General features: G+C 50.1%; 5 protein-coding genes across 5 annotated transcripts; 2 read left to right on the top strand and 3 right to left on the bottom strand.

The window, feature by feature from the left end:
• Positions 1-210: 210 nt before the first annotated feature.
• Z519_10010 (uncharacterized protein) lies at positions 211-765 on the top strand (the record flags this gene model as incomplete). The annotated part of the gene is made up of 1 exon (XM_016767729.1): positions 211-765. One exon carries the CDS (start codon positions 211-213, stop codon positions 763-765), a length of 555 nt encoding a protein of 184 aa, XP_016615827.1.
• Positions 766-1,627: 862 nt separating this feature from the next.
• Positions 1,628-3,406, bottom strand: Z519_10009 (uncharacterized protein; the record flags this gene model as incomplete). The annotated part of the gene is made up of 3 exons (XM_016767728.1): positions 1,628-2,844; positions 2,907-3,266; positions 3,328-3,406. The coding sequence occupies 3 exons, from the start codon at positions 3,404-3,406 to the stop codon at positions 1,628-1,630; spliced, it is 1,656 nt and encodes a 551-aa protein (XP_016615826.1).
• Positions 3,407-4,568: 1,162 nt separating this feature from the next.
• Z519_10008 (uncharacterized protein) lies at positions 4,569-5,714 on the bottom strand (the record flags this gene model as incomplete). Its single annotated transcript, XM_016767727.1, has 1 exon — positions 4,569-5,714. The coding sequence occupies one exon, from the start codon at positions 5,712-5,714 to the stop codon at positions 4,569-4,571; it is 1,146 nt and encodes a 381-aa protein (XP_016615825.1).
• Positions 5,715-9,679: 3,965 nt separating this feature from the next.
• Positions 9,680-11,455, bottom strand: Z519_10007 (uncharacterized protein; the record flags this gene model as incomplete). The annotated part of the gene is made up of 1 exon (XM_016767726.1): positions 9,680-11,455. One exon carries the CDS (start codon positions 11,453-11,455, stop codon positions 9,680-9,682), a length of 1,776 nt encoding a protein of 591 aa, XP_016615824.1.
• Positions 11,456-13,880: 2,425 nt separating this feature from the next.
• Z519_10006 (uncharacterized protein) lies at positions 13,881-15,620 on the top strand (the record flags this gene model as incomplete). The annotated part of the gene is made up of 4 exons (XM_016767725.1): positions 13,881-14,112; positions 14,959-15,039; positions 15,093-15,306; positions 15,380-15,620. The coding sequence occupies 4 exons, from the start codon at positions 13,881-13,883 to the stop codon at positions 15,618-15,620; spliced, it is 768 nt and encodes a 255-aa protein (XP_016615823.1).
• Between the last annotated feature and the right edge of the window lie 283 nt (positions 15,621-15,903).

Below are 15,903 nucleotides of genomic sequence, written 5' to 3'. Positions count from 1 at the left end.
CTGCACGTGCTTCCAAATCCAGATCCGGGGTCTGACGCAGCTTTTCAGCAAGCAAAGAAGTGGGTCGATGATTGTATGAACAGACACGAAAAGTGTGTGCGAGCTTCCAGTTCTCTTCCAAACTGAGTGGTAGATCTTGGAAAGTCAGACGACGACCTTTCGGGGATCAAGCTGTATGTCACGCAGCGCGAGATCACTCCTTTTGTAACGATGTCCTACAAGTGGGGCGAAGACCATCCATTAAAAACGCGCGAGGGCAATTTGGAAGAGAGACACAAAGGCATCACTCTCAAGGCCTTCCCACAGACGCTGAGGGATGGCGTGGTCATCGCAAAGATCCTCGGTTTCCGGTATATCTGGATTGATTCTCTCTGTATCATTCAGGGAAACAAGCTTGACTGGTTTCAGCAGTCCGAACAGATGACCGCGATTTATGGAATGTCAGCTTTAAACATCTCGGCGAGCAGCTCTGGGTCAAATCGGGCGGGAACACTGAGAACCCGTCCGGAGCAAAACCTTAGGGTCGAAGTCTGGAGCCATTCAAACTCTCATAGCAACTGCGAGACGATTTACGCTGGTGGTTCAATCAAAATCCTGAATCTGGAAGAGAAAGAGCTCTCTCAACGAGGCTGGGTATTTCAAGAACGATTGGTTTCGCCCGCCGCTCTGCACTATACCGACGAAGGGATGCTTTGTGAATGTGGAAATGGTCTCTTTCTGGAACACCACCAGGACGTCTCCAGGGTAAAGCGGAAAGAAGACTAGAAGGTTGTCGTAGATAGCAAGTATTGCTCTTGCCCCACGACGGCCGATTGGAAATAGGAAAAGAAAGACACACGACCCCTGCATCAGCTCGAAGGATTGACTTTGCGCGTATTCAGAGAGGGATCTGTTTGATCCCGGGGACAACCTGCCGGCGATAGCAGGCATCGACAAAACATTTGCCACTGGATTCGATCTACGTTATGCTACGGGCTTATAGCGAGAAAATATCGTCTCCAGGTTGATGTAGCCAACCGCGCAAGAAGCCTTGTCCGGTTCCTCGGTCTGTACGTTACGCCAAGTTGAAGCCCCTTCTCTGTGCAGCGCCGTCTTGAATATCGGTATGCAGGACATGCACGGTCACATTCCCGATCCTGCGCGCCGAGAAGCTCACGCCTCCTCCTCCGCCGCCACTGTCCACGCGTGATTCCACGCACACGAGCATCCCGGTCGCGAACGATTCCCGTTGGAGCCTTCTTGGCCTGGTCGGGCAGCAAGACGATCGCCGGGTCAGGGACTTTGTGCAGCGCCAGCTCCGTCCAGGCGAACGTGTTCTTCACGTGGACTGAGGCGGGATAGCAATCCGTTCTAGAGCTCTTCTGCCTATCCCGCAAGGGGGAAGATTGCCTCGAGAGGCCTTTAGTCAGGTCACGGTGCCAGAACACTTTCGTGTGGTGCTCCGGAATGAAAGAGATCCCCTGGGCATGAAAATTGGAGTCGTGATGCAGTGACGATATTATATACAGCGGACAGATGATAGCCGGGATCTACAAACACTCACAGTCGCCTATCTGTCCTTCTTCCGTTACGAACTCGTCAACTTTTTTCCAACATAGTGCGGGTACGCAATAACCCTGCGACATCATTACTCCTCCCGGTTCCGCGCCACATCGGCCATGGGCGGGACCTCGACAGTAGTCGTCGATGCTCTCCGCAATATCTTCTCATCGTCATCCCGTGGCCGGGGGGAGAAGTAAAACTGGACAACCCCAATTATGGCCACAAGGGCACAACTCCACCAAGCCCCTGCCGAGCCTAGGCTGCTGTAGAATATGCCGACAAGTGGAGGGCCCACTGTTCTAGCAGCCGAGCACGCTGACATGGCTAGCCCATTCACCTTCCCTAGTACCAACGGCGACGGCGTCGCGTTCTTCAACAGAATCAAAAAGGTTGGAAAGGATACGACGCCCGTGAAGCTTTGCAATGCGAGCACAGCGTAAACGCCCGCCCCTGGATTTGGAAGGAGGGAGACAAGTGGCACCACCGTGTGGATGAAAGGGCTCAGAAGCGTAACGGACAAGACAGCCTTCCAGACACCCAACTTCGCCACGAAAATCGGGAATACAACCGCTTGGAAAAACAACGACATGACGCTGCTGGTGGCGAGGTACGTCCCCACTTCGTGCAGGGTCATGCCGAGCCCTCCCTTTAGGTCAAGCTCGCGTGGAGGTCTACTTGGATCGTCGAGGAGGTAAATAGGGAGAACAGAACCAAAGGCCATTGAGTGATATGACATCACCACGAGAGCAGTGGTCCACATAATGACGGGCTTGGTGAAAGCCCTGATCTGCTCCGGCTTTGCGGTCTGCTCGTCGTCTTCGTCTTGAATGACAGCTTCGACTTGTGATCCGACCTTCACCAGTGGCTTAAGTGAGCCAATAGAAGCCAAAGACGGACGCCGAAGGTCGAAAGTAGGATCAATAGCTACGGGCATGGACTCCGCAACATAAGTGAGCCCGCCGGGCCCTGCTGAAAAGGCGCTGACCGCCGATTCTCTCCTCTGCCTCGACCATAGGGGTGTTGTCTCATTGACAATGGCGGCGCCGATGACCGTGCCTCGTGTGTCTGATGACCGTGATACGGGATTCGTCTCGTTGAGGAAGATACAGCCCTGGATGATGGCGATGGCAATGATCGCTACCGCAACTAGGTTAGGCAAGAGGTAAGGATACTCGCCGAAGATTCCATCAGGGGAGAAGAGATGTGGATAGAATCGGGCGGGTTGTGCGGTAAAGCCTCCCAGAGCAGAGCCAGCAATGGAGCCTAAACTCCACACGAAGGGCTGAACGGCGTATGCTGTCGCTGAAGTCCAAACTCAGCTTTAGGGGGAACTTGTAACGCTTTCGATGTTTCAGCAGACTTACGTTCATGCTCCGGTCTCTTCACCATCTCGGCCACCATAGTCTGCATGACAGCCACGTTCCCATTCAAGAGCCCACCCACTACTCTCGCCAATAGAGCGACCCAGTAGTTTTTGGCAAACCCAAAAATCAGACTCGACAACGCAACTCCGGCAAGTCCCAGCAGCACGATGGGTTTTCTCCCATAGCGGTCGGAGATGTGGCCCCAGATCATCGCTGTAGAGGCTTCGGCCATGGCGAACGCAGAGATTAACAGGCCAGCGTAGAATGAGGCGTTTTCGTCGCCTTTGATGTCGACGACCATTACGAAGGTGTAGGCTGTGATTGAGCAGAAGGCAATGGGCTCGGCAAGGCGGCATAATGCTGTTTGTGGTCGTTAGCTCTGGGAGCTGAGCACCATATGAGCAGAGGGCATGATACTCACCCAAGACAGCGAGTTGCTGGTATGGATATGCATCGTCATCTCGCTCTGAAGGATTAGTCTGTTGCCGCTGGTCTGGCATATCTCTCTCACTCTCTACAGAGGTGAAACCGATTTGGTCCTGGTGGTGGCAACGAAATCCACGAATGCACACCAATCTTCTCCCCTGCAAAGTAGAGGAAAGGAGAGAAAGGATTGGAATCGAAAAGGGAACCAACCTTTGGGTGGAAAGAAAGTGTCTCCAACTTTCGGTCACGCAGCCCTCTCGCGTCGCAACCAGCGGGTGGCGGTGATCCGCAACCCTCCATTTTAAGATGATGGTATGGTGCAAAGTGAAAGTGGAAGTGAGATGCAAGTGAGGGGAGGGGAAACTGCCCCCGAAAGGTGCATCCCACCTGCTAGACCGGTAACCACCTAAGCCGCACTGCTAGGCAGGGCAGATCCCCATTAAGTACTTACGGATCGACCTCCGTTCTGGTAAACCTTGGGCCATTTTGCATCTAATATGTGAGTCATGGGCGAAGTTGATGTGCAACTATGGAGGGGATGCAAGGGAGGGAGTCGCACAAGAAAGCCATTTTAGGCTGATCTTCGGTTGAATGCCCACGCGAGGCGAAAACGGGTCAAGATTGAGGGTTGGGGGTCTGCGGAGTGTCGGAACCGCATACTACTTGTTCACATCGATTGATTGACTGGGGGGTGGGCACACGGGACAGAAGGTGGGATATGGAACAAGGCTCCCAGTCGGCAACTGAATCCTTGACTTCACTTAGCCTGCAACCAGTGAACGCCACTCGTTGAGGCAGGGGACCATTGTCTGTGCTCGCCATTCAGCTGCAGCGAACTACACCGCCATAAGAACATACATAGGGAGGCGGGGTGGCATGGATTCGGCCAGTCGATTCACTCTCCGAAGGTAAACGCTGATCTTGTGATCCTCGTCAATCAGGAAAAAAGAAAAGGGAATGTCAAAAGAAGAAAAGCAATCTCGCAAAGGTTGACACTTCCCCGATGCACGTCGCTATGGTCGTTCTACCTAGAAAAGTGTCTTTGTGAGAAGGCATTTTGCAGTATATTAACGAGCTGGACGGTGTTGTCTTCACTCCGGATAGGATAGAGTCCTCGTGTTGACTATGTACAGCTCGAACAAGAGAGCACTAACAAATGTATTAGATCGAAGAAATTTCGCTGAAAGCTAGCCAGTCTCGCTCCATCAACATCGTCGCCAATCGTCCCCCACTAGACTAATTAGGGTAAATTAAGCCAGGGCCAAAGAGGGTCTTGTTCGCAACGTCGTTGGCATTCATAAACGGTCCGGTCGAATTGACCACCGCCGCAATCGTAAGGCCGTTCATTGAATTCTGACTGAATGGAAAGTTGGCTGAGAAAGTGGTCACACCGTTTTTGGTAGATGCGTTGGTGATGGCTTCAACGATGGGTAGATTTTGTTGGTTGAGGTAGACAAGGCTGAGACCTTCGGTCGAATCTCTCTGGATGCTGAAAGTGAGAACCTGGTCGATGGCTTGAATGTTTGTGGTCAAGACGTTCAAAGTTCCGAAGATCGGCACGTCGATGGTATTGTCATTGGGACAGGTGCCAGGCACAATGAAATTCTGCTGAAGTGAAGAGTATGCAAACTCACGGGTTGACTGGGTCAGGAATGGGAGCTCCGATGGGACAAGGTCACTGCCTAATGTGCGGTAAATGCCTTGCTGTTCTCCTTCCTGGCCAACCACAGAAACCACACCCCGGATGACACCCGAGTCGCCATTTTGGCCGAGCCGGACTGCGACATCTTGAAGGGAACTGATGACGACCGCCGTGAAGTTTGCGGCAATGTCGATGGCGCTTGTGAGGTCGGTGGCGGGAGACTTGAAAATACAAGGCTGAATCTGGGAAACGTTAAAGTGTTGTAGAACACCGCCGGCGTTGAGAGCATGCCACTGCTCCTGACCTTGGATGACCGTCAACTTTTCAATGATGTCTTGCTTCAATGATAGGTCGGTGATCTCGAAGCCAGGGACATTGTTTGTGATGTTAAGCAATAATTGGGTGAAGTAATACACTTCGAATGTCTCTTGGATCTGGATAACCTTGAAGCTTCGCAGGTCATCCGCTGCGAAAGAGGGTGGAGGCGGTGCATTCGATACGGAACCATGAGCTTGGACCGTCAATTGCTGGAAAGCTGGAGTGCCTTTTGCTATGTTTGGAAATCCATTTGACAGCGGGAACACGACCGGTGCGTTTGGTCCATTTGCGCCAACAGGGAACTGAATGGAGACAGAAGAAGGTGATGCGGGCGTGGAGTGGTTGACCGGAGCAGCTTGGCCCGGCAAGGCAAGGGTCAAATAGACCCAAGCTGGACCCAGGAGTTGTCGAATGTAACGCATGTTGATGTTGTTGCTCGTTTGACGGTATCTCAGTCGACTTCCAGTAGCAACCCAGGGCACGAAGGATCTGTAGATGTTTCAAAACGCTTGCAGTGTGCGAGAAAGCGCCTTTTATAACATTTCAGCCCGTGGCAAGAGGCGGTAGCGCCATCATGGCACACAAAATCGTTGGTATAAGAATAGACTGCAGGAAGGTGTTCCGGGACGTTTTGAGCCGCTTGTGCGTGATGTTGAGATGTTGGACCTCAAAGACGATGGGCGGCGCGTGTCGGAGAATAGGCGCTCAGAACTTTATCTAACTTCACTCATATTGCTGAGATCAACAGGTTCTCGTTGTCCACCTACCTGAATGTTTGCCGGTGGCCTGCGCAGATGAATGGAGGCGAGCATTTCTGTCCCTGGGGTGGCGCTCGATCTAGACAGCCCAACTTACCCCCTCGCAAACGACCCCGAAGTTCACGTCAGGGCTGAGGCATTGATTTGCAGCCTCCTCATGACACAATTGCTCCTTGTAAACCATCATACAGATGTGGAGTTCCCAAGGACCCGGAGCATTGATAGGACTGGCCCTGAAAAAATCGGTGTACCTACCAAGACATCAACCAAGGAAGTATGCACTCCAGAGGTGTCAAGGAGGCATTGCTGAGGAGACCATCCGAGGGCATTATGCGTAGTCCACCTGCGGCGACGACTTAGCAGGAAATTTCGGACGTCACTTGCTTTGGACGCCATATCTCCAGTCTTCAACCCGTCACTTTGTGGGGTACTGGAATCCCAAATCATGTTTCTGTTGCGTCAAGACGCCCAGGACACCCGAGCCCGCGCCGTACTTCCATGTCGCCAAGGCTCAAACATTCGGCGACACTGCTGAATGATGGCACAGCCTCGTAGGCCCGGAAGTACGGATGCTGGAAATTGGCCGCATCTGACTAGATTTTGACTGCCTTCAGGGCGATATGCGGAAGGAAGTAAGCAAAGAAACACGGTCGACCTTGATTAGACTCCGAGACTTCGCCTGCGCTAGCGGGTTGGCAATGAAATACGAGGTACGCTGCTTCAGGCTCACGTGCAACTCGCCCGATGCCATGCCGCTTGTACTCCGTATATCTGCTCTGTGTCTCACTTTCACTCGTACTTCTTACTTCACCGCGTATAGCGCCATCGAGGATCCAAAATTGGTGCAGGGGCCGACCCTTCCGTCTTTGACGCATTTTCGACTTTACTACCAATCCTCTGTCCCGGTGATTTCGCGAAAGGTGTTAGTGAGAGGCCTAGACGAGATCACGGGGACAAGGAGAGCAGATGCATCGCTTACAAACGCCCGATGTACGCCGACAGACTCTTCAAGAGTTCGATTTGTTTCACACAGTTCAGCCTTAGCCTGTATCAAGTTACTGCTTGTTTGTCAAGGTGAGCAGATTTCAAGTTTGCTCCTGTTTTTCATGCTTTCACTTGTATCGTTCGACGACTCTGTCGACGGGCGAGCTTAAAGCGATGGAAGTGTCTTCTTCATCCCCTTTTCCCGCAAGCCCGGCAGCCGTTAGAGGAGGTGTTTACCGAAGATTCCATTATCGACACTTAGCTGAAGGACATCCTCTGTTGGAGAAGGCTATGGGTGGCAGAGTACGACTTGTCAACCCATGATAATTCGAATTCTGATGAAGGCGTCCTTATGTTGGCTTAGAAGCCAGGTCGAGGCACTCGACTATGCTACTTGCCCCCTTGACGGAGTTAAAGACTGACACTGTTTTTCTCTCTACTAGGTAGGTCTTTTCGGTTCGTTGCAGCATCTGTTGAGCAGTTTGAACTCATGCTGTTTATCGTAAAGGGATAGAACTCAGTTGAGACCTTGGCTGCATCTCTGCCTCCCTACAAGTAGGGAGTCATACCAAAGGAACAAGGTTGGGCTCCCTACCCCCTGCTTCGGAAGTTTGTCAGCCAGGCTCACCGAAGGCTTAGCCTACACACCCTGAAGTGATCAACTCTGTCTGCGCTAATTAGTTATATCTCTAAAGAAGTGCCTGAGATTTCGATACTGGCGACTCTATTTGCATCTAAGAATGTCATCCCTACGGACAACTCTCTACGGAAGTGGGTGTGTCTGCCATCTTAATGACGGGCTAGATGTCGAGCGTTGAAAAACTAGAACTTGTGTAGATGTAGCTTGGGTGATTACTGAGTTGTAATGTGTCAAACACAACGTTGCACTTCATACGTGGCTCTTGTAATGATTTCTATTCTGTCTATAATTCTGTCTATCCTCTCACACTGGAGCTGGTCCCTTTATATCCAGTTTCACTTCCAAAAATACTGCTACGATTCGGAAAAAGCAGAACCTTGGCTTCAAAACCAGAAATATGCCCGAAAACGGCACATATTACCGGAATATTTCTCTGTCCTCATCACTATAATTATGAGTGATGGTTAGATTTATGGTTGCCATGAGGAAGTGTTGTGTAATGTAGCTTTATGTGTAGTTGCATTGATCTTGCGAATTGCTTGTAATTCCTTGATCCGTCTGATACTTCGGAGGGCTGCTTCCCATCTATATAAAAATTTGCCTGTGATCAAGAGTAATCCTGTAAAGCCCCTGAAGCACTTTGGAGTGCCTCCTGAAGGACCCTAAAACCCTCTCAAGGTTAACTTCTGAAAGGTTTTCCGATTTGCCACAGTTTGCCACAGTGGCACCTTCAACAGATCTCTGTGTACACGTGAGGCAAAACTTTTGATTTGTGCAAAAGGGCCGTGACAGAGAGTAGACGTGCAAACCGGTAGGTATCTCACTCGCAAATCAGTCAAGAAAGTGCCAAGATGACATCCCAGTTGGCTCGATCTCACATTGTGTCGCACCCTGAATTCGAAGCCGCTCTAGATCACAACCGCGGTCCGTTGATGCCAGCAACTCGACAACATTAACAAATTCGAGTTCGTCCGGAGTCTCCATGTCCCCCCCTCTAGCACCGATCTAGACCCAACAGCCCTCGGGCGGCTCAGCCAGGACCTTCTTCGGGCCGTGTGCCGGTACCTGGAGCCCCTGCACTAGTGTCTGAATTATCCTTAGATTGTTCAGATCGTGCACCTGTGCCTGGAATCCTCTTAGATACCAGATCTAACCCGGGCTCTCAGTCTGGCATCCCCGGAGGGCCACCGTCAAGTCCACTTCCGTCCAAGTGGCGGCCAACACTGGGTTCCGACTGCATTATTTGGCTGACCGGAACCAGGCATACGTCCATTCAAACCCCGATAGTCAGATGCAAATCTGACTGTGACAGAGTGCCCAGTCATCGTAGATGATACCCAGAGCCATTGCGAAGAATACCGTCGTTCAAGAAGGGGCCCGCTTTCGCCCCAGACCAGGTCGTCAGAAGATCTTCGACCTCACGTATTACGTGACCAGGCTCAACCTCCTTGCGTTTGTACAAAGGTAGGATTGTTTTTCACAAGCCTTGGCAGCTTCGCAAAGGTCCGAAGCGAATTGTCCGTGACATTCAGGTGTTCAAATTGGTGATGCCCGCGCTCAAGTTACTGTCAGTTGAGAAGCAGACTTCAGGCTCCTGATGGACGCAGCTAATGATAATGGGAGCAATTTTGAACTGGGAAACAGGGCCGTCACTGAAGACGAACGCCGGCCAGGCCACATGATAAGCGATTCTTCCTTGATGGAGCTCGTCTTTCTGAATCTAACTTGTCGAAGTGTCGATCCAATTTGGAATATACCGAGAATATGGAAGGTGTTGTAACCTCCTGTCTCTTAGAGGCAGTCATGAAGGCAAAGGATACCTGGAAATATCCATTGAGAATCACTTCTCCCACTAGTTTACAACCCCGGTACAAAATTTGTACTCCCAGGGAGATGTGTGCACAGGAAAGCACAGGAGACTTCTCGTCCCTCAGCATCGCTCGAGATCACCAGACAGCAAGCATCGCTGTAAATAATACAATTCAAAATCGAAAGATTTCAAATCCTATTCAGAGCCCGAGAGTCGAAGCAACCAAACAATGGTGTCATGCTTTCTACGCGCAGCGCGCCATATTGGAGTCCGTCCTCTCGAATCTTGAGAATTCCCGTCGACTTCCCCTGTGCTGAGAAATGATTTAACAACGTCCTCATGTCCATTCCGGGCTGCAGATAAAAGCGGTGTCCTACCGTAGTCATCCCCACAGTCGGCTTCGACCCTGTGTGTCTGGAGCAGCAGTTTGACAACGGCGATTCTACCACACCATGCCGCACAACAAAGGGGCGTGCGGTTGTTATTATCCTTGGAATCCGGATCGACTTGGCCCGTGCCCAGCAATAGCTCAGCAATCCGCTCGTTCCCACCTGAGGCAGCATACGACAATGGTGTCCGGCCATAATTACTTTTGGCATCCGCAGCCGCCTTCCCGCTTTCAAGGAGCATTTTGACGACGACCTCATGATCGAGTTCGGCAGCGAACGACAACGGCGTCCGACGCTGGGAATTTTCTGAATCAATGTCGACTTCATCTCTGGCAATCAGAAGTTTGACCACGCCTTCGTGGCCGTACTCGGCGGCCCACGCCAATGCAGTCCCCTTGTACCTATCATCCCTCGAGTTCAAGTCAAGACCGTCCATTTCAAGAAGTAACTTGACCACACACTCAAGCCCACAGAAAGAAGCAATTATGAGCCCGGTGAGTCCTTTGGGATAAACCATACGCTCATTCAAACGTTGACTCATCCAATAGCTCTTGAACCAAAATAACGGAGTGGTTGGATCTTGATGACAAAGTCCGGATGCCATGGAAACCATCGCGTGGTTGTCATCCAATTGGGCATTGCGGAAATGAGTTACCCAATTTTGGGCAGAATAATCGAGCAAAATATGATTGTTGACACATTCCTTTGAGTCCGCGGCCACGTCGGCAGTATAGACTGCAATGTCTTTCCAGAGGAGGCGCCACATGCAGACTTCTGCGAGAATTCGGTGAGACTCTGTTGTCCGGAGGGAAGATTTCCAATGAAGAAAGCCTGTCTCGTTGGTGATAATACTATCTGAGTTCCAGGGCATTTTCTGGACTAAGAATTCCTTGGCAGTTTGGTGAAGCAGGTAGATCTTCGAGTCTATAATGGTCACAAAGAGGCCGCAGATCTCTCTAACGGTGCTGCGAAATCGGCCTTCTGGTTCGAGGTCGAGATCACCATATCCCTTGTGATTTTCTCTGATCGCCAGAGCCAGGCCCATCTCTCCCAGAGACGATGGCCTTGCAGCGGCTACGACAATGTGCAAAATCCTCTTGGCCTTTGAAGGATTGCAAGTCTTGCAAAGAATTTTATCGTAAACAGCCTCGATTGTTGGGGGAAGATTGCGGACAGCTGTGCGTAAGGACTCTTTCGTAATGTCGACGCTATCCTTGATAATTTCAAATATCAGGTGGACCCAGAGATATGTCCGATGCGGAATCCGGTTCAGCTCATCTTTCAGAGTTTGTTGTTCTTCGGGGAGGAGCTGGAGCAAGGAGCCAAGGTCCTTAACTTTGCTTTCAATAACAACATTGATATCTCTGAAAATCTTCTCGACCTCGGCCTCACCTTCCCCATTTAGGTGAATGGCAGGTATGAGATTGTTGAAAAAGCCGAACTGGCGTTGAATATGAGTATATGGTCGACTTGTCAGTAGTAATTTCAAGGCAACCTTGCCTAGTCTAGCCCACTCGAGCTTGCGTAAAGCTTCCGCTAATTGACGTTGACCCCTATCTTCACACTCATCCAGGGCATCCATGACACAGACAACCTAGCTAGAAGATTGTTTCGTCGAAACACGAATATTGCCAACATCCTGCTTCACTGTGGCGTCGATGAGAATATCCCAGAGGCCACGAAAGGGGCCGATGAGCTAATCACCAACCTCTTCAAACTTGTTGAGAATGTCTTCTGATAGCAGATCGGGTCTTTGGATGAAGATTTGACGCAAGATACAGCACAAGGAGCTTTCCAAGGTTCTCTGATCGCTGAAGTCGTCTTTAAAGAAAAAGTAACAAGTAGTTCTCGTATGAGTGCTTGGGATCACATCATCCACTAGGTATTTTGCCAAAACTGATTTTCCGCATCCTGGGTCTCCAGGTACCTAGAGCAAGCACGACGATTTGCTCTCTTCCCAAGTTTGAAATAGTGGATGATGTGTGAACCATTCACATGTCCCTTTCACTCGCCCTGGGTTCCTGTCCTTACGATCTCTATAGGGAGAAGTATTAAGCTTCTGGATCAGTGCCGTTTTCCTCTGTTTTCTGAGCTGATCATTCTCGGCTTAGTCCGACATTTGCTGTCGCATGTAGATTTGGTTGACCTTGTTATAAGTACTTGCTCCGAGAGTCGCAGCATCGATAATTGCTATGCTATTCAGGGCCTGGCACTTCCGATGGAGGTTTTCAACAGTCTCTCACATTCGTTTAGTGAGGAAGACTCCCTTTAGTCGTTCCCAGCTCACTCGATGAGTTTGATACCGCTTCTCCAAATCCTCAAGGAGACTTTCTAGCTCGGATCGGCAGGTCGATATGAGAAGGGGAGTGTCCGTGGTGGGTGATGTCTCTCCCAGTGGTGAAAGCAAGGTAGAGTGACGGCCTTTGAATGCTTCCATAAACTCTGGATTGTCGACGATATGCTTCTTCGTTTCGGATAGGATAGTTTTTAGAACTTCAAGCTCGGCTATGAAGCTTTTGGTGTCGGCTGGCGCATCATTCCAATCCAATCCAAATTGGACGCCAGCTGGAGGATCTGGATCGCGACGCCGATAACGCCCATGATCCCGAATGGGTCCGCCATTGCACCCAATTCCACAGTTTAAAACGACTCTCAAAAATCACTTCAATGAGGTGGGAGGGATACAAAGAACATTCCTCTTGTGCTGAGATCAGGCACGGCGAACTTGGCGGGGTAGCTGCTGATTTATTTGATGGACGGGTGGTTGCCACGTCATTTGGTATCGTGCTCTCCCACAGCGAATCAGAAGAAACTCCTTAAAGTCGACTTCAGATGCGTCCATGGTTTCAAGAGAGACGATCGAGTCGGTTTCTGTAGAGTAAGAGGTGGTTGATATTTGGAAGAAAATCGCTATTGCTTGTTGGCGGCGAAGACGAGGGAGCACAATCCATAGAGCAAGATGACTATCAAGGGAACAGCGGGACTGCGCACTCCGCCGGAGAAAATACGGCAGAATTTTACACTCGGCAGTGAAGCAGCACCAACAGAATATATATACCGAGTTTGTGTATATATATACATGTATACACATATATATGTATATATTAGGAAGCAAGTTGAACGCTTTGCTCTGGATGCACCACGGATTGAGTCAATTGCTAGGTCCAACCACCCTTCTGTCTTTCTCTTGGTGTTACATATATATATATATATATACACATATCCCCTTGTAGCTTGGTGAGCTGCTCTGGGATTGCTCAGTGAGGCTCAATTAAAGCTCAGGTTAAACCGGCCTCTGCTCGCCCCCTAGGATCAAGCCGGATTTGGCAAAGGTTTTTCGTTCACGACTATATCTAGGTACTTTTTGGTCTTGAGCATTTTGTGGTGTCGTCTTTCATATGATCCGTATTTTTGGCGGAGTCAGGCGGCTGCGATGAAGGTTTCTCACTCAAGTCATGTATCCTCGACCAACTTACCCAATCTTCCCATTCCCAAATTATGTTTGGACGGGTGAAACTCGAGTACCACGGTTCTCTTTATTTAAATCGCTGTTATGTTGCAGGCTTGAGTTCTTTTCTCGCCAGTGGCCGTGGAGGCTCGTGCTAGAATTCTGTCCTTGCGACACCTCCGGTGAACTTGGTGTCCTTTCCTCGTGTACGCTTTCCGTCGGTGATATTGCGCCATCACACCACTGAGGCAGATTTATTACATGCCACTACCGGCATCTATGAGTAGAGCGTCGGCTCTTGGCTCCTTCTCAGCTTAGGAGGTGTGCGAGCTGCAAATAGGGCCATCTGCGCACTCAACAATTAAAGTGGGCTTTTCCGGAAGAGAAGGAGCTACAAGACTCCGATGCCGGGAGTAGACTTGCTGTGGATGCTGCAATTCTACAGACTCTTCGTTGAATTGGACACAGCTTTGTGAAATTGTCTGACTTGTTCTGTATGGTGCAGAACCACATAGGAGAGAGAGATCATGCCGCAATCAAAAGTCATGTGTCAGCCAGCATGGAGACCACCGTCAACGGAATGCAACCAAAAAAAATCGAAAGTCTAGCCGATCATGCTAGTAATCTGACAGATGAGATGCTGACAGAGAATAAGCAACAGATACAAGAAATGTTGGCCGTCCTATACTCAATGATTCAAAGTCAGAAGCAGACCATGGCGAAAGCGCTGCAGGATACGATGGCATATTCAACAACCTCCCGAACAGAACCCAAAAAACAGCTTCGATATCGTGAGCGCGGAAAGCGATTCTGCAAGGACAAGTCGCAAAGCAAACAGAAACAGTCTATCTCTTCTCATTTTTCGATACCGGCTCTTTTGCTGCAGATGATCTGTCTTCCGGAGTTTCTTGTACATCAACTGCAAACACCTCTATGTTCCATCCCAAAATCAATATCTCTAGCGGTATGGCAGGTGCTAGGCGTGCATTCTGGGCCTTGCTATTTACATTGCTCTATGCTTATCCCCAATCGCGAAAGCTAGCTAGTCGATGGTGGATGCAAGTCCAAGCTGACCAGTCCTTGTTTAACTTTGTTCGATGTGTGTTGCGTTAGTTCGGCGATGCCTGCTTCATATTCCAAAGCACATCTCACTGTTATCTGACCACAGTATTGTATCTGAGGATGTGTTCTGCATTGAAATCCGGGTACCGTATTTACAGTACTAGCAGTTTGAGCTCTTTCATGGCTGCCTCGATGTCACGAGCCCACCGTTGTCCCCAAGTACTCTACGCCCTCCACCCGAATCGGGTGGACGGTATAGAAAGAAAAGGAAAGGATAAGGCAAAGGACGGTTGAGGCACAAGGCTATCGGTTAACGCTGCCTTACCCTTTTCACGTGACAGAAAGAGGGGAAGCTATAAGAGTCTCCTCTCACCTGAATCGGCTGAGAGAGAACTCTTCCTTTTTCTCAAGCGTTGAGTCGTTGTCAATAGGACTACGTGAATAGAATAAGGCATTCAGCTACTCCAATTCCTTTGTACCTACTGCGTTGCGTAGGTCCCTGATACTCGAGTATTACTTTCGACAGAGACCTGGTCTCCAGCGGGTCAGGCGCAAGCGATACTGACTGCTTTTAGGCAATGTTATGAACTGGTGGAAAGAGCGCGACCTCACATGCCTTTCAGCCCATGGCAGTCAGAATCTCGGGGCCTGGAGAGGTCAGCAGGAGGGGATCTCCAAACACCTTAAGCTCTTTACCATCAGTTCATAGCAAGCCCATCTGGAAACGGAAGTCCACCCTCGGCCGCAATTTTCGGAGGGTTTCAATCACAAGGTTCGCTCTTGCAACGCGCAGATGCACGTCTTAGAGCTCAGTCGGAGACTTCGACCGTCGAGCAGCAAAGAGAATCATTGACCGACCCAACATCCAACTTTAGCAGCTACGTGAGATCTGCCATTAGCACACTTCCCGAAGGACGTAAACGGTACTCCTTTCCAAGCTTTCAACCACCAATTCCTTGCGGGGTCAAGCATGGCCATTTCAATGACCAAGTTCAGCAAATTGAAAATTCAAGCTGACTTGACCTCGGAGGGGCTCTCCTTCGACAGTGGCCTCAATTCTGAAAGTGGCTACGATGACGACTCGGATTGTGGACTACTTATGGGCCCGGTGGCCGGAGCTTCGTGGCGAGCAACAATTGTGCCTTTGTCAAGCGCAAGCCTCGGAAACTACGGTGTTGACGTTGGGTCTTGGAGTAAATTCCCAAGGCCTGATATATCCGCTGCAGCAAGGCTGTAACTGGAGCCACGGGTCTATCCAAAAAGGAGATACCTAAGGAGTGGAAATGCCCCAGGGGGATTCTTGTGTCTTTTATTCATGAATATTAGGTAGTGTTCTACTCATTTTAGTGAAAAAAATATTCCACCATCAGAAACCCCTGTCTAGCATGCAGAAAAATTAGAGTCGTGGCATTCCTTTGTTAGAGCTCCAGCCTAACTAACCTATCAAGAAGTCCCGAATCTGGTCCAGAAAAGAAACTGGTACCCAACACTTGCCACGGCTTCGGAGACTGACGATCTCT

The sequence above is a fragment of the Cladophialophora bantiana genome (genome assembly GCF_000835475.1).
Source record: "Cladophialophora bantiana CBS 173.52 unplaced genomic scaffold supercont1.17, whole genome shotgun sequence".
In the NCBI taxonomy this organism is placed as follows: Eukaryota; Fungi; Ascomycota; class Eurotiomycetes; order Chaetothyriales; family Herpotrichiellaceae; genus Cladophialophora; species Cladophialophora bantiana.
The sequence above is the reverse complement of the archived record's forward strand: the minus strand, read 5'-3'. Positions and strand labels throughout refer to the sequence as shown.